Here is a 24,612-nt window from a genome sequence, read left to right on the forward strand (position 1 = left end):
GGACCCTGCGTCTCCATTTTAGGAGGACGGGGTCTGAGATGAAGAGTCCTCTGAGAGCTTTGCTGAGCGAGCCGTAGCAGCCGAAGCGCCCTGAGAAGGGGGCTAATGCATGCTCAGCACCACCGGAGCACCTGGAGGGACCACTGACGAGCCTCCAGGCTGAGGGACCACTGTGTTTATGTGCTCCGTACAGGCAGTACGAGTCTACATGCAGTGCGTATTAAGAACAGCCTTGCAGCCTTGCTCTGATGTGAGACATGCTGCAGAAGTGGGGGCTCTGTGAGGGAATGCATCTCCAGAATGACCCCCAGCAGAGTATATAAACAGAGAATATAAGCAGCTGCACAACTGGAGGTTGTGGCTTGCCAGACCGTTTAACATACATTTCTGTGCCCTCCAGTCCCCCAGCCCAGGCCCCCATTTGTCACAATGTGGTATCTCTGTGCCTATGCAGACATTGAGAACGCTGAGAAAATGGCGACCGGAGCGAGGAGAGGGGGCGGGGCCTACTCTGAGAGCGGGCAAATGAGGTATACAGGGGAGGGAATCTTTCCTCAGTGAGGAGTGTCCGTTCCCTGTGCTGAACAGCCGCTGGGCGGAGCCACACTGTCCCTCTGCATGACTGACATGCAGGGGGAGTGAAACCGAAACTAGGCCTCAGGCGAAGCCGGGGCCTAGATTTAAACATGCGGCCAGCGTGCAGGCACCATCGGCGCGGTTCTCCAGTGAAAACTGGAGAACCGGCCGGAAATGTTACCACAGTCATATAACACACTCCCCCCAATAAATAAAGTACAAGGGACCCCTGGAAAGACCACTTTCTGTGGTAAAAACGTCTCAATACTTAGCTTTTGAGACGCAGGTGCCAGGTCCCTGGGGGGGGGGCGGTTAAACGCTCCGTCCGGCAGGATCCTGAAAAAGGGCTGCGGATGGAGACCGGTCTCCTGCAAAGCAGTGAGAACCGAGATGGCTCCCACTTCAAGCCAGAGCCCCAGGGGATGGTGAAGGAGCGCGGCATGTGAAGGCTCCAGCCTTGTAAAGTCAACCTTAACAGCACCGCCGACACAGTGGGGTGAGAAGGGACATGCTGGGAGTCCAGATTGGACCCGCTTTTCTTCCAAATCTTTGAAATCCAAAAAATCAAAAATCAGAGAATGCATGTGTGTGTGTGACCTCCTGAACACAAAGCATTGAAACTGGCTAGGACTGGCTACCAGGGGGTGTATATGCTAGGAGGGAGGAGCTACACGTTTGAGTGTAGTACTTTGTGTGTCCTCCGGAGGCAGAAGCTATACACCCATGGTCTGGGTCTCCCATAAGGAACGATGAAGAAACATCGCATTACCCTCGGACCAATATTAGCCTGTGTGCCAGCACCCATGTGCGATTATTTTCTCAGCCCTAATCAGACCGAGAAAACAAATCGCAGCATGCTGCGGGTGTAATGTGAGACTCTCTTCTCTCGCACCCATTCAAGTGAATGTGGCGAGAGAAAAATCACACTGCACTCGCGGTATACCAGTGTACCGCAAGTGCAGTGCGAGAATGGCAATAGCCGGCTACGGAGGAGAGAGGGAGATAAATCCCTCCCTCCCCTCCTCCGTGCCGGCCCGCCCCCCGCAGCTGAGGTCCGCTCCTACAGTCGGACCTCAGTCGCATGGACACTAGCACTCCTGCTGTGCTGCCAGTGCGAGCCGAGTGTCATGCGAGCATCGCACTAGTGCCCCCGGCCTTACTCTCACTTGTAATGTAAGCTAGTATAAAAACCTGTGATGTGAAATGTCAATATAGGGGCTAGAGCAGACATGGGCAATTCATTTTCATGAGGGGCCACATGAGACAGTGACTGGCATGGAGAGCTGAACTAACAGGCTGAATTTAATTCTGATCAATATTAACACATTATAATTTTAAATTAATATTCATTGTTCACTTAATATTGAGCAGAATTAATTATGCGGACATCCCCCTATATACAGCATGTGGCCATTTCCATTAAAGCTTTTCTTGCAGCCTCTTTCCTTTAGGGTGTATATTTACTTTAAGAAACTGTAAGACATGTCAAATAGGAAAACGGTCACTCTTGAGGTTTTTGCGTAATTAATATGGGCATACAGGTTATATACAGCTGAAATTATTGACCCCTGGAGGAGAGCTTTTCAGTAAAATTCATCATTGATCTTCCAGGTTATGGGGTGTGCAGTGCTAGGTAGATAAGACTACTTCAAGTCTTCATTATACAAGATTTCTCCTCCCTTTTCTTTCAGTGTGCCGTCAGGTGCATGGCCGGAAATCCCGCGCCTTCGCATTCCGCCTGCTATCTCTCCCCTGCACTGTTCTCCCCTTCTGTGGTTTATAATATGGCATTTAATACTTCGGTGACTGCACACATCAAAATTGAAGACAGTGCCAATGAAGGGAGGAGCAGTGCAAGGGAGAATGTGCAGGAGTGGGATTTCCAGCCGCGCCCCAGACATCAAAGGAACACTGAAAAGAAGGGGAGGAGAAATCTTGTAATATGAAAGACTGTGTCTGGTTTATTTCATGGGATTCGCACTCCCCATAGCCTGGAAGATCAAAGCTATAAAAGATGATTTTAACTGAACAAGCCATCATCCAGGAGGTATACAGGGATGACCAATTTCAACTGTATACAAAGTGTATGTCCATATTAACTCAAAAACCTCAAAAGGATGACAGATTCCCTTTAAAGAAGTATATGCACTAAGCTGATGGCTGCTTTCCTCTAACACCAAAGACTGTCTAAATGGAAAGATGATGAAGCCCATTTTGAGACTTCAGGACCTCAAAACTTGAGACATGGCTCTTACATTTTAAAAGGGCACATACTCTTCAGGCTCAATGGAAGTTGAACAAATATGTATACAGTAATGGCTGCCAGCAGTTGCTTAATCTCTAGTGAACTACCCTCAATGTGTACTCACTGCCACTGTGTGTTTGGCTGCTAACACGGTTAAAGAACCACACCCATCAAAGATTTTATCCTCTTAATATATTGCAATCATCATATTATGTAATACTGAGTACTTACAATTGCTCCTTTTGCCCTTCTACCCAGTTAATTCTCCTCTTTTCCATTAGGTCTATGACATCAAATAATTGAAAACAGACTGTGTGAAAACAGGAAGTCTCTGTTCCCTTCTTTTCAACTTGTGACCCAGCTGCTCCACCTGCCAGGGACTTAGCAGTGATGACTCATGCAGGGAAAAAAAGAGACTTCCTGTTTCTACATAGAGCTTAGAAAGATTCAGCTAGTCTGTTTTTAATCACATGATGTCACAGACCTAATGGAAAGAGAAGAATTAACTCAGTAGAAGGGCAAAATGAGCATTTACAACTGAAATATATAAAGAGAATAATATATTTGATAGGAGTGCTTCTTTAAAAATACTTATTACAAATAAAATCTGAAAGTGTTGGGAGATATACCTCATTATCAGACTCCACAAGGACTTGGTCATATTCACTCAGAGCTACGAGAAACATGATGGATGTGACATTCTCAAAGCAGTGTATCCACTTCCTCCGCTCCGATCTTTGCCCTCCAACATCCACCATTCTGTAAAAAAAAAAAAATCCTATCAGACTAAAGTTCAAGTACAGACTATGAATATTTTCATCAAAGTTTTAATATGACAAAAGGTACGTTTACAAGTAATGTGGAGTAAGATTTCTTAAAACATACAGTACCCTAAAATTACACAAAGCATAACTGGATAATTAAAAAAAAAAGCTTAATTTATGGTTTTCAAAGTGTGCTGGTTTCTGGAATATTATGTTGACAGTATAATTTTGCGTATCTGATGTGGTTGTGGTTCCTCACACACTTTCTAGCTGTTTTTCACTTTTTTTAAAAAATGTACAAAAAAGGTAAGAAAAACATACAATGAATATAAACAAATATTATCTGCCACACAAAATGACACACTAAGCTTGTTTTTTGTACTTTTTTTTCCATTCAGAGAAATACTGCAATCACTTGAAAATTTCTGTTTTGATGTGCTCTAATCCCTGCAATTTAACCAATTCACAGCTGCTATCAATCACATTCAGTGGCATTTAAATTGAACCTGTCAGGTCCAATATGCACCCAGATTCACGAGCAGTTCTGGGTGTATATTACTAATCCCTGCCTAACTGTCCCTGTATACAGGAGCATAGATAAAGAGATCTTTACAAAAAGTATTTCTAAAGATCTTATATCATATGCTAATAAGCGAGGGGGACTAGGGGGCGTTAGTTCCCTTACCAGTCGTCCCCATTAGCATAGCACACCCACAGGGGCGCACTAACATACTAATGAATACACAGCGTCAGAGGATGTGTCTCACCTCTCCGCTACCATCGCATCCGACGGAGGATTTCGGCTGAGTGTGCATAACCCCGTAGTTTGGGTCATGCGCGCAATGAAGCCGGGTGTACGCGTTCAAACTGAAGTAGTGCGCATGACCGAAAGTCTGGGATAATGCGCACTGAGCCGAAATCCAGTGTCGGACGCGATGGCGGCGGAGAGGTGAGTGAGGTCATCTTGTGATGCTGTGTATTCATTAGCACGATAACCCCGGAAAACGTGTTTTGGATGCATGCGCCGACAGGGCCATTGACTATAATGGAGCAGACTGAGTCAGCGTGTGTTCTGTCTTGCACCATTTTCGGGCATATAAGTTTTCTGCAGGTGGACACCCAGTTGGACGGATGCCCCGACGGGACCAGTGAACATAGGTAAAAACGCAATGTGAAAGTGGCCTTTGGGAATAAACATCCATCTTTAGTCAAATGATGAGACACACATCACTGCCAAGGACTACAACACCAGGATAGATTATCTCCCAGAAGTAAACAATGCAGCTTTCCACAGAATAAAGCTGGATGCACACGTTTGATATTCACGGTCCAGGTCAGAGTTCGGTCTGTGAAGTCCAGGCTGGCCACAGGTCTCCTGACTCAACAGAGTCTGGCACATTCAAGACAGGAGACTTGAAGCTGGTTTGGGAATTGCATATATGACATGTGAAAGCAGCCTACGACGCTGTCTATAGCTCACCACAATGTTTATGTCATACATACAGTGGAATAAGCCACAGATAGGCTCCCACTATTAAAAACCACATGGCAAATGTTTTGAGACTGCTTTCCAATGCAGCGGGAGAAAACTAGGACTACGCTTTCCTATTCAGTGGTAAGATAGAAACTTTTTGTACATGCTGGCGCTTCAGGTGACTTCAAATACTGCAAAACATTAGCAGGTATTCTACGTAGATATATGTAAAAAATAAGTAATCACAAGTATTTTTTGTAGCAATTTTATTGTGTTCGTACAGGAAAATCACTACAAAAAAGCAACATATCCAGAGTATTTTGCAATGTGTAGACACTTTTTTTTTTTTAATGTCTTCACAACACATGATGTACTGGGTACGTCATGGATCGTGTCACTGTAATCCCAGCTGGCTGTCGCGGGCAGCAGGCGGTGATCCAAGCACATCAGCTGATTGAACAGCTGACATGTGTGCCTCCCCGCGTTATCCCCTTACATCTTGCTGTCAAAATCTGACAGCACCATGTAACAACGTGCCACGGTAACCACTTACCCGGCGCCATCGGAAGTCACGTGACATGATCACATCGAGCCGATGGTTGCCATGGTAACACAGGATCATGTGATGACTCATGTAGCTATCATGAGTCACTTCCTCTTACACCCGGCAGAGCGCCGTATGTGAGAGGAGAGCAGCTTTTCTGCAGATCAGAGCAATATAGCTGTGATCTACAGAAATGAACCAGCAATCAAACTGCTGATCCTTATAATCCCCGGGGGGGGGGGGGGAATTGGTAAAAATTTTAAATTATTAAATAAATAACAAAAACCTAAAAAGTTCAAATTACATTTGGTATCGCCACGTTCAGAAATGCCCGATCTATCAAAATATAAAATCAATTAATCTGATCGGTAAACAGCGTAGCGGCAAAAATAATTCCAAACGCCAAAATTACTTTTTTTTTTTTTGGTCACCGCATATTTTGTGCAAAATACAACACAGGCGATCAAAATTTAGCATCTGCACAAAAATTGTACCATTAAAAACGCCAGCTCGAGACACAAAAAATAAAGTTGTCACTGAGCCCCAGATCCCGAAAAAATTAGAACGCTATGGGTCGCGGAAAATGGCGCAAAAAGAGAGCCACTTTTTGTGGACAAACTTGTGATTTTTTTTTTAACCCCTTAAAATATAAACGTAAACCTATACATGTTTGGTGTCTATGAATTCGCACTGACCTGAGGCATCACACATCAATTTTACCGTATAGTGAACACTGAATAAAATATCCCAAAACCAATTGTGCAATCGCACTTTCTTTGCATTTTTTTCCGCACTTGGAATTTCTTCCCTGTTTTCCAGTACACTATATGGTAAAACTAATGGTTTCATTTAAAAGTACAACTCGTCCCACATAAAATAAGCCCTTACATGGCAAGATTAATAGAAAAATAAAAAAAAAGTTGCAGCTCTCAGAAGGGGGAACAGAAAAAAAAAAAAAAAAAAAACACGAAAAAAGGAAAAAAAAACCGCCCAGGGGTGAAGGGGTTTTTAAGTTAGAAATTACAGCCTATCAAAACACTGTTTTAGAATCTAGTCTTCCAGATCTCAGCTTTCTGGACCAACTTAGGAGAACAAAAACATAGGGGACTTGAAGTTATCCACTACCCTAACCGATTTCATGTTATTCATCAATCATGCTATTATGTGCCACTAAATGCAGCCATACTCGTTATTAGAGTAATATAAACCTTTTCTTCCATGCAGATAGCATTACTTGGTGTTTGCCAGCTGCAGTTCTGACGTTTATATCCATCCTTCCTTCCTCAAGACCCACCTCTTCCACCAAGCCTACAACCTACAATAACCCTCAGTCCAGTACACCACTGCGCAACCAGCTCTGTCCTCACCTATTGTACCATCACCCATTCCCTGTAGACTGTGAGCCCTCGCGGGCAGGGTCCTGTCTCCTCCTATACCAGTCTTTTGTACTGTTAATGATTGTTGTACGTATACCCTCTTTCACTTGTAAAGCGCCATGGAATAAATGGCGCTATAATAATAATAATAATCCTTCCTCTCCCCATGTTTACTGTGCTCTGTTACAAGTTCCATCATACATTGCAGTATCCTTTGATCCAGCACTTGGCGAGCCCTCTCCCTTCTCCATCCTGTGCTTATGAAGATATTGGAAGATACCAAGTGTTAGATCAGTCCAGGGTAGGTACCAGCTCATCTGGCAATTGCCAGATGGCCAGTACAGTTTGTTATACAAATTTCAGCACTTTTCAGCTGTTTACATCAGTGATTGGATTACCTAAACTCTGCTAGTGAAGTGCTGTGATGTGCATTTCAAAAGCAAAATGGTGTGGGGCCCTGCTGTTACTGCTGAATAAAACTTTCAGCTCAGCCTATGAGGCAGACTAATTGTGATTCACTACAAATGTCTACACCCAATGACAACTTCCTTTCATTTGATCTGATTTCCCTGTTGGAAAAGGAAGGATCAGTGGAGAAAAAAGAATCTGCATAACAGTCCAGTACTATGTGGTCCCTGCTGAGGTGCATTCATTATATATCTAATACAAGTAGATTACAAAATTGTTTTGAAGACCTATGATAAATGGCAAGGGGGTGAAAAATAGTGGAAAACCCCTTTAAGACTGAACCAGTAGTAGAATAACACTACAACAGCAGCTTCAGGAAATTCTCACAGGCACAATTCCAGTTTCGGTCATTTCTGATATCTACAGCAAATACTAACACAAGACAAAGGATAAAAAGGTCTAATACTGCCAAGGTCAAGATTGTAAGAAATTAGAAATGAAAGTGTGAGCTGTGCACATATCTAATTAAAATGAATAATTATGGAAATACTTAATCTTCTAGCCCAAACTTCTAATTTTCAGCAAACATCCAAGATGTTTAAAAGGGGTTTTCCTCTACATTGATACTGATGAGCTATGAATAGGATAGGTCAACAATATCAAATCTGTGATGGGCGAGACACCACAGTCTTGTATGCGGTTTAGTAGCCACAGCTGAGTACTGCACATCAGCCTCCATTATTTAAAGGGAACCGGTCACCAGATTTGGGGCCTATAAGCTCCGGCCACCACCAGTGGGCTCTTATATACAGCATTTTAACATGCTATATATAAGAACCCAGGCCGCTGTGTAGAACAGAAAAAACACTTTATAGTACTCCACTAAAGGGCGGTGCGGTGGAGATGGGTCATATGGGTGACTCCGTTCTCCGATGCCGGCGCCTCCTCTTTCGGCCATCTTCATCCTCCTTCTGAAGCCTGTATGCATGACACGTCCTACGTCATGCACACTCGACGGTCCCACGCAGGCGCACTACAATACTTTGATCTGCCCTATTCAGGGCAGATAAAAGTGTGCCTGTGCAGGACCTAAATGCCGGCAACTGTGGATGACGTAGGACGTGTCATGCACCCCGACTACAAAAGGACGACAAAGATGGCTGAAAGAGGAGTCGCCGCTCCCGGAGAACGGAGACGCCCATATGACCCAACTCTACCGCAACGACGATTTAGGTATTATAAAGTGATTATTACGTTCTACACAGCGGCCTGGGCTTTTATACAGCATGTTAGAATGCTGTATATAAGAGCCCACTGGTGGTGGCCACAGCTTATAGGCTGAAAAACTGGTGACAGGTTCCCTTTAAATAATGGAGGCTGATGTGCAGTACTCAGCAGCAGCCACTACAGGGGGACAAGGCAGTGGTGTATTGTTCCACTAACGGTTTACATCCGGCTGCTGTCAAAGGTTATAACTAACAGATTGGTGGGGGTGCAGGATGTCGGACTATCATCTATAATATATTGATGACCTAACCTCAATAATAGGTCACGCACATCAACATAGTGGAAAACAACCTTCTAGAAAACACATGATGTACTTATTTTAATGTTTTACTTATCGACAAAGCGTTTACCCAGACCAGATCTGTCTTGAAGGCATGTCTAAGTATGTACTACTTAGCAGAGTGATCATAAAATTATTCTTTACACCCCAGTTAAGATGCTGATTTGGTCTTTTTAACAAATGAGTTTATTCTTTTTTTTCCAGTGGAAACAAGTATCAGGTAACAATATGAACAAATACAAGCAATTTTAACACAAAAGGTTCAATCCGATCTCAGATTTTCATGACTAAAGCCTGCTTTACTCGTTACGATTCAGCATACGATATCGTATGCGATTTGACACGCCCCATCGCATGTGCGACATGTTCAATTTGTAAAACGTGTCGCACACACGAGTAACCCCCGTCACACGTACTTACCCGTCCATATGATCTCGATGTGGGCGGCGAACATCCACTTCCTGGAGTGGGAGGGACGTTCGGCGTCACATCGACATCACACGGCAGCCGGCCAATAGAAGCGGAGGGGCGGAGATGAGCGGGACGTAAACATCCCGCCCACCTCCTTCCTTCCGCATTGCCGGCGGGAGCCACAGGACGCAGGTAGGCTGCAGTTCATCGTTCCCGGGGTGTCACACACTGCGATGTGTGCTACCCCCGGTACGATGAATAACCTAATGTTCAATTTTCAGGAATTGAACAATGTGCGTGCGATGAATGTTTTACCGTTCAATCGCAATCGCACGTAGCTGTTACATGCTACAATATAACTTACGATGCTGGATGTGCGTCACTTACGACGTGACCCCGCCGACACATCGTAAGATATATTGTAGCATGTAAAGCGCCCTTTAGACAAGAATGATACTGACCATCTCACTGGAGATGGAAATACTGGATCAGGCGAGAGTGGCCAAGCTATGCTGTTTTCATATCTCCAAAAAAAAAATAAAAATTAATGGGTAGTTAAATAACACTGTGGTTACTTCAATAAATCTTATTCATGTCTATGGGAGTTACAGAAAAAGAGTCTTGGCTGATCTTCCAGGAGCAGAGCTACGGAGTGAAGCAGGCAAAGATTACAGGTGTATTCTGACATCTGGGTGGAAAACCTTTTTACTGTACAAGATGTTTGAAGTAAACATATACCGGACATGGAGGCACGGCCCAGAAAAGGAGGCCAAGGCAGGCACTGAAGTATTTACAGTATTTCTGCCTTTCACATCCTGTACAAATTAACATCCCAGAAAACCCATTTGGAAAAATTAAAACCAAAACCACAAAGACAAGAACAGGCAACAATGCTTTCACCTAAAAATTATGTTTTCCAAGTCGAAAGGGTACTCAATGATACCAGTAGTTGGCACTCTAACTCTCAGAACATCTTGTTGGGTGGGCAGGTAGCCTGGCTTGGAAATGCGATCCATATCTGTCAAGTAACTGAAAGAAGAAACAATCATTATTGGCTTTAAAGAAGAAATACCACAAGGTTTCACATGCTATACTTTGCTATGTAAAACTTAAAAGACTTCGATTCATAAACACCGGAGTGAACAACACAGGTCTTTATGAGGTGGGGCGTTTGAGTAAGACACACCTGATACATTAAGACGCACACACCTCCTAATAAATCATGTGCGTCTAAAAGGTGGTGTGCTCCTCACCACAAATCTTACTCCAGTCACTTACTGGAGTAAGATTCTTCACAACTAATCATCAATTAGACGAGCTGTGGCGCCAAGCCCTCCAATTCCATCCATTTTGGCGGAGTTGGGCAAAAGTAGCATGAAAACAAGAAAAGTTGCAAAAATATAGCGATTTTTCAATACAACTTACACCTAAATGCATGCTAACTGCATTAATGAATCAAGGCCAAAGTGTCCTCCACACTACAGTTAGAGCCAAGCAGCAGGCCATTGCCACTTAGAAAGGCCAGAAAAGCTGAAACACTCAAATCTCAAGCAAATGCTCCTGAAAGGAAATCAGTCTTCATTTTTTGTCACCTAATTAACAGTATCATAATGTACAGACAGGGTTCCCAACTCCAGTAATGTGTCACTTACTGGGCTGCTTGCTACAGTTTTGATAAAGGCCCCTGTTTTAAATTACAGAAGATTACCACTAGAGGACTTGTAAACATGCTGCCATATCGTTCTCCATATTTATAAGCTATGTATAATCCCATCCACACCATTGATTGGCAGCTTCCTGTGTCCACTGTGCATAGGCAGAAAGCTGCATATCAGAGGTGTGGACAGGGTTATACAGAGCTCAGCATGCAAAAAACTGGTAGCTCTGCAGAAGAAAAAAAATTATTTTATCAAAACTGCAGCAAGCAGTCCAGTAAGTGACATCACTGGAATTTAGGTCTGCCATTTATCAAGACCAGCGATGTTCATGCAGGCCTTGAGGAGGCATGTCAGAATCAGACGCGCCCAATCCACTTTAAAGGGTTTCTTTTTATGTCAGCGCTGGAGAGGTGCTTTAAAATGTAAGACACTTGCGCCCTGTCTTATTGTCACCTGACGCAGTCTTCGTGTTTTTCTAGCGTCAGTCTCCGGCGATTTGTGAGTGTTTCATGGAGCTTGCCGGAAGTCACAACTCAATACAACTCTAGGAGAGCCTCATTCTGGAGTTGTATAGAGCGCTTCTGACATAACTTTTGACTTTCGACCAGTCAGTCAGAGGTTACGGGCACAAGATGGCGCTGTGAAGGGGATCGGAGTGGTGCCAGAAAAAGATAAAGATGGCAATGGGTGAGTAGAAGATCAGGGGTAAGGACTTACATTTAAAAGCGCCACTCCATTGCTGCTAAGGTGGAAGAGGGGGGATTTAGAAAGAAAAAAAAAAAAGGGGGGTTGAGTGGTGTGCTCAGGGGGCACACAGTCACATCAGAATTGCTTGACAAGTGGTGTGCGCCTTGACACAAATCTTATGCTAGATAAAGGGGATGTCCACTACTAGGACAACCCCTTCTCATTTCACAGGTTTACCCCAATTAAAATACAATAAAAAAAATATAAATAAAGTCTTCTACTCACCTCCCGTGCTCCAGCAGTGTCAGCCCCTGCGTTTCGGGAATTCATGCGAGGTGGTGATGTCATGTGAGCCCTGCAGCCAATCACTGCTGGCTTCTCTCTCCCTGCCTACAGACGTATTTGTAAATAACAGGAAGTAGGCGATCAACAGCATCTCTCACTTTTTGATTGCTCCTGCGTCCGAAGGCGGAGAGAGAAGCCAGCAGTGATTGGGCAGATGGCATGCGTGACATCACCACCTCACGTGAGCCCTGGGAACGTGAGTGGAGACACCGCTGGTATGGCGCCAGCATGGGAGGGGAGTAGGAGCTTTTTAATTTTAATGTGGAATGAGGTGGTTGTCCTAGTAGTGGACAACCCCTTTAAGGACTGGAGTAAGATTTCTGGCATAATGTACACCAGAACTCATAATGAAATAGACCAGCTGTGGCGTCACGCCCCTGAGCCACAACAAAACCGGTAGGAAAATGGCAAACGTTGCAAAATTTCAGTGCAATGCTGTGCTGCGCATTTTTTGCCTCAACTTTTCAAAGAGCTTTATGACAGAATTCTAGTGTAATCGCTTTGATGAACTGGGACCTAAATGTGTACAAAAAAAATGCAATAGAGAAATACATGTTACAATAGGCTATACAGATGAAAAATGGCATCAGAAGGATGTATGGCAATAATGAGAGATGAATCGAAGCCTGGAAGAACGTACTATTTGGCTGAATCTGACAGTTGGTATTCCCGTCGCCGATCATAGCATTCCTGGATACCTGGGTCATTCCACAGGTTTCTGATTGCATTGATATATGGCTGTTCAAAAGTGCAAACCCTTTCCACATCCACTTCTCGTACAAGGAGCGCATTAGCCTGGAGAGAAAGACAAGTGTGGGAAAAGTCAACGCACAATTTTGCAATTCAACATATACTAGTAAGTCACATTTATACAATGGAATTTAGTTCCACCGATGCCAAGTTTATGGACGGGGCACCTCTATAGATCTGGAGGCAGAATATTCAGAATGACCCATGTAGTTCAGTATACAGCATTGGCATTTCAATGATCGGGACGTCGCCCACAACTTACCTTGTTCTGCTCACACTTATAGGGGATTTTCAATGTGTCCATGGCACGAATCATAGACTGCATGGCAGTAAAGATATTCTGATACACAAGTTTTGTAAAGCCCTTTTTGTCCTCTTCAGAGTAACCAGAGCCATGGATTATTCTCATCTGTTTAATGAAAGTGCTCTTGCCACTTTCTCCTGTACCTACAAGGCAAACATTAAACGGGGGTTACACCACCATAAGTAATCAGGCATACTAGACACTAATCTTGTTCTCACTCCTCCTCATGGTTGTCCACTGTTACTCCACCGTAACGATGGCCCAACCATTGTTTGCGGTACAAGTAGTAACACAAAATCAGGAGAGGAAATTATGGCAGACCTCACTTTCATGGCCTTCATTTTAGCATCAAACCGTTCCCCAAGGTTACTAAGGTCACAAAACACCAATGACCTCCACGGATTGAAATTCATAGAATCATATAATGGTAGAGTTGGAAGGGACCTCAAGGGCCATCGGGTCCAACCCCCTGCGAGTGCAGGCTTTCCTAAATCATCCCAGCTATATGTTTATCCAGCGTCTGCGTGAAGATTTCCATTGATGGAGAGCCCACCACCTCCTGTGGTAGCCTGTTCCATTCCTTGACTGTCCTCACAATGATATCCACATTTCTAACAAGTCCTGAACATGAGGGAACCTCTGTCTCTCCTGTGGTATCTGCCTGGAAGGGAGGATGTGCTGTCTACACAGACACAAGTCGGGCCACTGAACCAGTACCGGTCAGTTGACTAATGGACATGATGCCATTCCACTAGAAGGGCTGACAACCCGTCAGGCAGATTCTTATGCAGTCATTCCGGATGGGAAGTCATGACTTCTAGCCACGATAAAGACAACTGATGCTGCAACCTGAAGCAGTGGACATCAGAAACATAAGTAACCTTTTCTTTTAAGTGGTGAACTCTCCCTCCATTAACACATAAAGCTCACAGACTGGGGTTTAAAAAAAAAATACAATTTCGGAATGGTTTCTGTGGGGGATGTTATTCTTTTTAACTGGAATTGTGCAGTTTATATTTCTGATCCACACTAGTCCCCCTACCAGAAGCCTTGGCTTTTATTCTGTACTTTTCCTGACACCTTTGCCCACACTAGCCTCCAAAGGTAACAAAGCAAATACTCAAATTCCTTCAAATAAAAATGCATTGTAAATGCCAAGATACAAAACGACACCTAATTTGGAAAAATGAACATGGATGGTGTGAAACATTACTGGCACGTGTGAATGTTGGCTGGAAATCAATAGTAGATTTAATAATGGTAAACAATAGAAGAGGACAGGGCCCCCCACACACTGAGGCCTCAATTGCCTAGAGGACATTTCCTAGTGAAATGGTCATTCACGTCCCCTAGACAATCACAGAAATGAGGTTTAACAGACAGGGTATTGCTGTTCCCTCTTATGTGATCATAGCTAATTATGCCCTTAACGAGCCATAATGAGCCCTTTGCACAGGATTTACTGCCTCCAAGCATATCTGCAGGGAAAATCCAGCATTGTTAACCACAAAGTGCAGCCAATTTAGGCTTTTAGGGTATGTTCACATGTGCATTTCCCTTGTATTTGTGAAAATTAAGGCGCTATTCTCATCTCTGCCTTTCATAGATATTCGGTGCTAAAGAGGAAAAGCTGGGTTAATGCTGCGCTGCCACCGAAAGATTGTTTATTATTAATAATTTCTTTTATTTCATAGGTCTACGCGTTTCATTGCTTAAGTTTGGCAAGATTCTTTTTTTTTAAATTATGGTTAAAGTATTTAAGGCCGCTTTACACACAGCGACACCGCTAGCGAGGTCGCTGGTGAAAGCACCCATCGTTTGTGCATCATGGGCAAATCGCTACCCATGGAGTACAACATCGCTAAGACCCTTCACACATACTTACCTTTCTAGCGATGTCACTGTTGGTGGCGAACTGTCTCCTTTCTAAGGGGGCGGTTCGTGCGGCGTCACACGGCAGCCGTCCAATAGAAGCGGAGAGCAGCCGAAAGAAAGTGACGCCCACCTCGTTGCCGGAGGACGCAGATACGGTGTTGTTCCTCATTCCTGGGGTGTCACACGTAGCGATGTGTGCTGCCTCAGGAACGACGAACAACCTGCGTCCTGCAACAATATTTGGGATTAGAACGACGTGTCAACGATCAACGATTAGGTGAGTAATTTTGATAGTTAGCGGTCATTCGTACTTTTCACACGCAACGACGTCGCTAACGAGGTTGGATGTGCGTCACGAATTCCGTGACCCCAACGACATCTCGTTAGCGATGTCGTTGCATGTAAAGCCCCCCTTTAGTCATCTAAAAACATGCAAGATTTCGGGCTCTCGTAGACCTGTAACTTCTTTAAGAGGCTCCTCTGTCCACCACTCATTACCTTAGTAATGGCACCTGTTTGAACTTGTTATCAGTATAGACACCTGTCCACAACCTCAAACAGTCACACTCCAAACTCCACTATGGTGAAAACCAAACAGCTGTCGAAGGACACCAAAAACAAAATTGTGGCCATGCACCAGGCTGGGAAGACTGAATCTGCAATAGGCAAGCAGCTTGGTGTGATGAAATCAACTTTGGGAGCAATAATAAGAAAATGGAAGACATACAAGATCACTGATAATCTTCCTCGATCTGGGGCTCCACACAAGATCTCACCCTGTATGGTCAAAATTATCACAAGAACAGTGAGCAAAAATCCCAGAACCACAGGGTGGGACATATTGAATGACCTTCATAGAGCTGGGACCACCGTAACAAAGGCTACAATCAGTGACATACTGCGCCGCTAGGGACTCAGATCCTGCAGTGCCAGATGTGTTCCTCTGCTTAAGCCAGTACATGTCCGGGCATGGAGGAATGGCCTCATCTTTTTAAATGGGAAACCTTGCAAAATTGCTGTCCCCCCCCCCCCCCCATAGAAAAATTGCAGAGTTAGTGCCACCTAAAAAGGGACATGTCAGTTTTTGAAAATTAGTCCTGGTTATTAAGGGAGTTAAATCAGCACTCCTACAGAATGTTTTATTCACCAGCCCTGTGTAAATGTGTATGTAATGTAGAGTAAGTGTGCTGATATTCTTACCAGTCTTTCCCGGTTTCCAGCGCTGCTCCAGTTCTCCTCTCACTCTCGTGACTCCTATTCCAAGTTGCCGGATCACACTGGGGGTTGTGTGTGAACCAGAAGTGGCTTGTACAATGCAAGTCTATGAGGCCCAGAACGAGGCTCCATCGACTTATTTCCAGCTCACACATCACACTGCGATCTGCCAAATCAGAATTTCAAAAACACAAGAGAGTGTAAAAAAAAAAAAGAAGAGGACTGAAGCGGTGCTGGAAACTGGGAAAGACAACAATCAGTAAGCAGATTAATGTAGTCTAGAAAGAAGAGACCCACCTTGTCCTAGTCCGCTGTTTGTTGTTGCCCCAGCCCTGCTGCCTCCTAGATTGGAGAGACTGTGCTCCCTCTAATAAACCCATGCAGTTGGGTACTATGGGATGGTCTCAGACCTGGGGTATATTTCATTGGAATCAAACCATACTAGCAGCACTGAGGGTCTGAGCGGGTCCCCTCCTCCAACGGATAACAAATCATTGGAGCCTGAGCCTTCCTCTTTATGTTTGAAAAAAATAGGTTAGCTGCCTATACCATCTAAAGAGGACTTCAAAACCTTAGAGATTTGTAGGTCCAAAATAGCAAGCAGGCGATAAGACTTGCAAAATATTGCAGGCAGATGGGACACTCTAGAAGAGAACCACAATGTTACTACATCTTATGTGGAAGACCTTCAGCAGTTTATGACATCCCAATAGAGCTGTGAATGACCTGCATTTCCATAGTGAAGACCTTGATAACAAGGTCAGCAATTAGCAGTTTCTAGGTTGTTCGGGTGTCCTGTAATTCGTTTATACTGGACGTCTGGCAGGGTGCTCTAGTAGTTAGCTGGTTGCTCCTCTTCCTTGAGCTTGTTTGTCCTGTTCGGTTCCTGTTTTTTTGAGGACCTACTGACAAGACCATCTTTTCAATGTCTTTTGTGTAGGATCGGATGGCACGCGGAAGCACTTCCATGTGCATCAGTTCATACAAAAAAAAAACAAAAAAAAAAAAAACACAACACATCGGATGCCGTATATCCATTCCGTTATTATGGAATATGTCCTATTCTGTTCCTTAATTGTGGACCGTGACTCAATACAAGTCAATGGGTCCGCAAAATCTCCGGAAGCCGCATGGAAGCACTTCCATGTGACTTCCGTCGGGTGCCCCTACAATCTGTGTCCCGCTCCCGCGCCAGGGCTGCTCGCACAGCAGTGTGTCAGCATCTGCCCGCCCAGCAGTGCGAGCAGCCGCGGGGATGACAAGCGCCGACATCAGGAGGTTAGATCCGACCATTACCTGCTGTGTCGATCTCCGTTGCACTCCTGACGTCAGCGCTCGTCACTATTTTCCATGCCTGCCGCGTTCTCACATCAAGTCTTGCGAGCGGCCCGAGACTAACTAGCGGTGACGTCACGTGCTGCTCGTGATACGTCGCTTGTGAAAGCAACGGACAATGGAAGTCAGTGTCAAGCGCTGATGTCAGGAGTACAGCGGACTTCATCACTGCAGGTAATGTACCTAGCTAACCTCATGACGTCGGCGCTCGTCATCCCCTGCGGTGACCTGGGCTGACCTATTGATGTTAGCTCAGGTCACTGCATTGCTCTCCCAGTCAATGGAGAACATTGTTCTTCACTGACTGGGATAAAAAGTATAGATCGTCTTATTGGATTACGCCGGACCCGGATTTGATTTTTCTTTTCAATAAATTGGGGAAAGAGGAGTGTTTTTTTCAAATAAAAAATATGTCTTTTTTTTTTTAATTATTACTGAATGGGTTAGTGATGTTGGGTATCTGATAGACGCTGTGACATCACTAACCCCAGGGTTTGATGCCAGTTGACATTACACAGCTGGTATCAACCCCATATATTACCCCATTTGCCACCGCACCAGGGCAACGGGATGAGCTGGTGCAAAGCACTAAGATAGGCGCATCAAATTGATGCGCCACTTCTGGGGTGGTTGCGGCCTGCTATTTTTAGGCTTAGGAGGGTCAAATAATTGTAGACCTCCCTAGTCTAAGAATACCAGACCCCAGCTGTCCGCTTTACCTTGGCTGGTGATCGAATGTGGGGGGGGGAAAACCAACGTTTTTTGTTTAAATTATTAATTTAAAATAACAGCATAGGGTGCCCTCTATTTTGGATTACCAACCAAGGTGAACCTAACAGCTGTGGTCTGCAGCCGTATGCTTTAGCCCAGCTGGCTACAAAAAAAAAAAAAATAGGGGGACCCCACGTCGTTTTTTTTAATTATTTATTTTTTGGCTAAGTACAAGGATAAGCACATTTTTGTGCCACATGAAAGGCACTAAAGGGTGCAAAATTACAAAATTCAGGGGAGTGGGACATTATATATGTCTTTCTCATCTATCTACCTACGACGAGCGCCGACATCATGAGGTTAGCCAAGTTCATTACCTACGGTGAGGAGCTCCGCTGAACGCATGATGTCAGCGCTAGTCACAGAGTTCCATGGTCCGCTGTATCACATCAAGTATCACCGGTGTGACTAGTGGTGACGTCACTCAGGTGATGTGCAGTCACAGCTGGAGTCCTCCATCAGTGACCGCGGTTGTCACACGGATGCATCCGTGGAAAAACAGGACAGTTTTTTGCGCATCGGAAAAACGGAATGGTTGTGTGAATGTAGCCTTATTTGGTGTTTTTAAACCACTTGAGTAATACTTTAACAATAATTACAGTGTAAAAATAAAATAAAATGTGGCGTGCTTCTTTAATTTCGTAAGACTGCAAAGTAAATCATTATGATCATGCAGTTTTGTAGTTGAACCAGCTGTTTCCTGCAAGATTAAGAGGGATTGTGTGTGAGAGATAGATATATAGATATATAGATATATAGAGATATATATATATAGATATAGATATATATATATATATATAGATATAGATATATATATTATATATATAATATATAATATAATATACACACACACACACATCTGGCAAAAATTAAGAGACCACTGCAAAATGGCCAGTTTTTCTGATTTATCTCTTTATATTTGAGTAAAATGTAAATTGCTCTCTTATTTTATAAACTACTGACAACATGTCTCAGAGTTTCCAAGCAATGCATTTTGTATTTATTTTCTGAAAATGAGAAAATTTTCAAAATAGCAAAATGCATTGCTTTCAGACCTGAAATATTGCTAAGAAAAGAAGTTCATAATTTAGAAACAATACTAAATGTTTTAACTCAGGATGAGTTCAGAAATCAATATTTTGTGGAATAACCATGATTTTTAATCACAGCTTTCTGGCGTCTTGGCATGCTTTCCACCAGTCTTTCACACTGTTTTTGGGTGACCTTATTCCACTCCTGGTGCAAAAATTTAAGCGTTTTTTCTTTGTTTGATGTCTTGTGACTATACATCTTCCTCTTGATTACATTCCAGAGGTTTTCAATGGTGTTCAGGTCTGGAAACTGGGCTGGACATGACAAGGTTTTGATGTGGTGGTCTTTCATCTACACATTGATTGACCTAGCTGTGTGGCATGGCGCATTGTCCTTTTCAGCTTTGCCCAACACCTGGTCGTCTATAGGTTAGACGGAGACATATAGAGACAAACAAGCCACATTGTCTTGTACCCACTATGAAATTTAGTGAAGGATCGGTGATGATCTGGGGAACGCTTCAGCAAGGCTGGAAGTGAGCAGCTTAATCCTTGTGAAGGACATATGAATCAAACTGCATACAAGGTTATCCTTGAAAAACAGTTGTGTCCTGCTCAGGCAATGTTCCCCTACTCTGAGGGCTGTTTTTTTCCAGCAGGACAATGTGCCATGCCACACAGCTAGGTCAATCAATGTGTAGATGAAGGACCATCACATCAAAACCCTGTCATGGCCAGCTCAATCTGCAGACCCGAACCCCATTGAAAACCTCTGGAATGTAATCAGGAGAAAAATGGATAGTCACAAGCCATCAAACAAAGAAGTACTGCTTACATTTTTGCACCAGGAGTGACATAAGGTCACTCAAAAACAGTGTGAAAGACTGGTGGAAAGCATGCCAAGACACATGAAAGCTGATTAAAAATCGTTATTCCACAAAATATTGATTTCTGAACTCTTCCTGAATTAAAACATTATTAGTATTGTTGTTTGTAAATGATTTTAAAACTTGTTTTCTTTGCATTATTTGATGTCTGAAAGTGCATTATTTGATGTCTGAAAGCATGGCATTTTTTTGACCATCTCTTATTTTCAGACAATAAATACAAAATGTATTGCTTGGAAATTTGGAGACATGTCAGTAGATTATAAAATAGAAGAACAATTTACATTTTACTCAAAAACATACCTATAAAAGAAAAATCAGAAAAACTGACAATTTTGCAGTGGTCTCTTAATTTTTGCCAGCGCTGGCTGTATGTATGCATACACACACACTTTCCCTTTATTGTTAATTTCTTCTACTCACATCAATACACATCCCGGTTACAGAGGAAAAAAAAAAAAACTTTTACCACTTTAACTAAAATGTATTAAAGAGCTCCAGTTAATGAATAAAGAAAAAGAAAACAAGACCCGACACCTTTTCTTCTGCACATTCCATGGGTAGTCTTTTTTAATATACACCTTTATGTTCAGGAAGGTGATGTTCCTCAGCCAATCAAGACAAATCCCAAACCCAATCAGACTATAATAAGCTGTCAGGTCCAGAGCCAAGCCACTTACTTACACAGCTCTGGGTCACAGCAACCATTAGATAATCCTGCTTTACATAATAGGATTGCAGATTAGCTCATAAGGAAGCAAAATACCATTCTGTATAATCTCCATTTCTATGTTAAAGGGATTATGCATCTGTACCTTTATAGTACCATTTTGTTTAGATCTGTATCTGCATACTTGGTGAAGTTGCAGTATTATTGTTGTATATTGCGCCCTTCTCTTAAGGCCCAGTCACACTAAACTTACCAGCGATCCCAACAACTTACCAGCGATCCCGATCAGGTTGTAAGTTGCTAGGAGGTTGCTGGTGAGATGTCACACTAAGCGACGCTCCAGCGATCCCACCAGCAACCTGACCTGGCAGAGATCGCTGGAGCGTCGCTACACGGGTTGCTGGTGAGCTGTCACACAGGCAGATCTCACCAGCAACCAGCCCCCAGCCAGCAGTAACGCGTGGAAGCGATGCTGCGCTTGGTAACTAAAGGTAAATATCAGGTAACCAACCCGATATTTACCTTGGTTACCAGCGCACACCGCTTAGCGCTGGCTCCCTGCACACCTAGCCACAGTACACATCGGGTTAATTACCCGATGTGTACTCTGCTACGTGTGCAGGCAGCAGGAGCCGGCTTCTGCGGACGCTGGTAACCACGGTAAACATTGGGTAACCAAGAAGCCCTTACCTTGGTTACCCGATATTTACCTTCGTTACCAGCGTCCGCCGCTCTCACGCTGCCAGTGCCGGCTCCCTGCACTCCTAGCCACAGTACACATCGAGTTAATTACCCGATGTGTACTCCAGCTACGTGTGCAGGGAGCCGGCACTGACAGCTGAGAGCGGCGGACGCTGGTAACAAAGGTAAATATCGGGTAACCAAGGTAAGGGCTTCTTGGTTACCCAATGTTTACCGTGGTTACGAGCGTCCGCAGAAGCCAGCTCCTGCTGCCTGCACACCCAGACCCGTAGAAGCAAGTGATTTGCGAAACGGCCCGCCGTTGTCCGGCGCTGCATGTCCTCACCCTCCCCCACCACCTGTATCCCTGAATATGTGCTTGGATTAAAGCTTCATCTTTCATCCAGATCCTTGTGGAGTGCGACCTTTCTTTTCTATACTTGGAGATTAATAAATATATATATATATATATATATATATATATATATATATATATATATATATATATATATATATATATATATATATATATATATATATATATATATATATATATATATCTATATATCCTAATTGAATACTTTGTTCTTTACAAAGTTTAATGTGCTGACAACAAAAATCACACAAAAGTCATCCATGGAAATCAAATGTTTTAACCAATGGAAGCCTGGATTTGAAGACACACAAAATGAAAGTGGAAACAAGTCAAAATGAGGTTCAGTATTGTGTGTGGCCTCCACGTGCCTGTATGACCTCCCTACAACGCCTAGGCATGCTCCTGATGAGGTTGCGGATGGTCTCCTGAGGGATCTCTTCCCAGACCTGGACTAAATTATCCATCAACTCCTGGACAGTTTGTGGTGCAACGCGACGTTGGTGGATGGAGCAAGACATGATGTCCCAGATGTGCTAAATCGGATTCAGGTCTGGGGAATGGGCGGGCCAGTCTATAGCTTCAATGCCTTTATCTTGCAGGAACTGCTGACACTACAGCCACATGAGGTCTGACATTGTCCTGCATTAGGAAGAACCCAGGGCCAACCGCGCCAGCATATGGCCTCACAAGGGGTCTGAGGATCTCATCTCGGTACCTAATGGCAGTCAGGCTACCTCTGGTGAGCAAATGGAGGGATGTGCGGCCATCCAAAGAAATACCACCCCACACCTTTACTGACCCACTTCCAAACTGGTCATGTTGAAGGATGAAGGATTACAATCAGCAGAACGCTGTCAATGGTGTCTCCAGACTGTCACATCTGTTACAACCTGCTTTCATCTGTGTATAGCACAGGGCGCCAGTGGCGAAAGTGCACAGTGTTGGGCAGTGAACAAAAACCCCATCTGTGTACGTCAGGTCCTCATGCCATCCTCATTTTGTCGGTGTCTAACCGTTTGTGCAGACACATGCCCATTTGTGGCCTTCTGGAGGTCATTTTGCAGGGCTCTGACAGTGCTCCTCCTGTTCCTCCTTGCACAAAGGCGGAGGTAGTGGTCCTGCTGCTGGGTTGTTCCCTCCTATGGCCCCTCCACATCTCCTGGTGTAATGGTCTGTCTCCTGGTAGCACCTCCATCCTCTGGACACAACGCTGACAAGACACAGCAAACCTTCTTGCCACAACTCACATTGATGTGCCACCCTGGATGACCTGCACTACCTGTGCGGGTTGCAGAGTCCGTGTCATGATACCACGAGTGTGAGAGCACAACCAACATTCAAAGTGACCAAAACATCAGCCAGAAAGCATTGGTACTGAGATGTAGTCTGTGTTCCGCACCTACAGAAACACTCCTTTATTGAGTGTCTTGATAATTGCCAAAAATTTCCATCTGATGTCTATTCCATTTACACAACAGTATGTGAAATTGCTTGTCAATCAGTGTTGCTTCCTAAGGGTACTTTCACACTTGCGTTGTTTTCCTTCCGTCACAATCCGCCCTTTTGGAAAACAGCGGAATCCGTTAACGGATTCCACTGTTTCCCATAGACTTGTATGGATGACGAATTGTGTCAAAAGGACCTGCGTTGCTTCCGCTGGGCGACGCTGCGTTGCTTCCGCCCAGCGGGAGGAACGCAGCATGTAACTTTTTTTGAGCAGCGGAATCCTTAGGATTTCACTGCGCATGCTCTGTCTGGCTCCCTGCACAGATAACTAATGTAAATATCGGGTAACCAAGCAAAGTGCTTTACCCGATATTTTCCCTGGCCACGTGTGCAGGGAGCCCGACACTTCCCCGCTCAGCTCCGCCCCCTCCCGCACATATATTATATACATATACACACACACACTCACACTCACCTGTCCTCAGCGCCATGGCCCCGCTAGGCTCCACCCACTCCGCCCCCGCACACATTCTCGGCGGCCGAGCGATCAGCTGATCACCCGGCGCTGGGAGTGATCAGTTTACCCCCCCCCGTGCTGGGAGCGATCAGCTGATCACCCGGCGCTGGGAGCGATCAGCTGATCACCCGGCGACCGGCTGCTGGGAGCGATCAGCTGATCGTTCACAATAGTCTGCCGCCGGGTGAAACTGTATATAAAAAAAAAAAAAAAAGGCTGATTCCGTTGTTTTGTACGATTAATTGCATCCGTTGTGCCACTATATGCAACACATCCGTTGCATCCGTCACACAACGCAATGCAATGGATACCGTTCAACGCAAGTGTGAAACTAGCCTTAGTGGACAGTTTAATTTCACAGAAGTGTAATTAACTTGGAGTTATATTGGATGGTTAAGTGTTCCCTTTAATTTTTTGAGCAGTGTATATAAACTATAGGGGGAAAAAAAAACAAAAAAAACAAAAACTACACACAGGCTTTTGTAAAACACCACCAGGAGCTGCATTAGTGTAGTGCACAGAAAAAAAAAATGTTTTATATAATATATATATTATATACACAAACACACACACACTTTTTTTTACTATAGGATATTATGGGTGACAAATAGCCCCATATACCTGTACAAATACGAGGTTAAATAGTAGCTCCTTGACAGAGGTATGTGTCAGAAGGCATGGTGAAGACGCCTCTTCTTC

At 44.1% G+C, this 24,612-nt stretch overlaps 1 protein-coding gene across 1 annotated transcript in view; it reads right to left on the reverse strand.

The window, feature by feature from the left end:
- LOC142317227 (guanine nucleotide-binding protein subunit alpha-11) overlaps window positions 1–24,612 on the reverse strand; it is a 69,545-nt gene that overhangs the window by 21,728 nt on the left and 23,205 nt on the right. Inside the window, exons 2-5 of the mRNA XM_075353340.1 lie at window positions 13,068–13,252; window positions 12,696–12,850; window positions 10,266–10,394; window positions 3,451–3,580 (exon numbers count right to left, since the gene is read on the reverse strand). Coding sequence (XP_075209455.1) covers window positions 3,451–3,580; window positions 10,266–10,394; window positions 12,696–12,850; window positions 13,068–13,252 — 599 coding nt within the window. The remainder of the gene's footprint in view (window positions 1–3,450; window positions 3,581–10,265; window positions 10,395–12,695; window positions 12,851–13,067; window positions 13,253–24,612) is intronic.

Source organism: Anomaloglossus baeobatrachus, chromosome 1 (genome assembly GCF_048569485.1).
Source record: "Anomaloglossus baeobatrachus isolate aAnoBae1 chromosome 1, aAnoBae1.hap1, whole genome shotgun sequence".
Lineage (NCBI taxonomy): Eukaryota > Metazoa > Chordata > Amphibia > Anura > Aromobatidae > Anomaloglossus > Anomaloglossus baeobatrachus.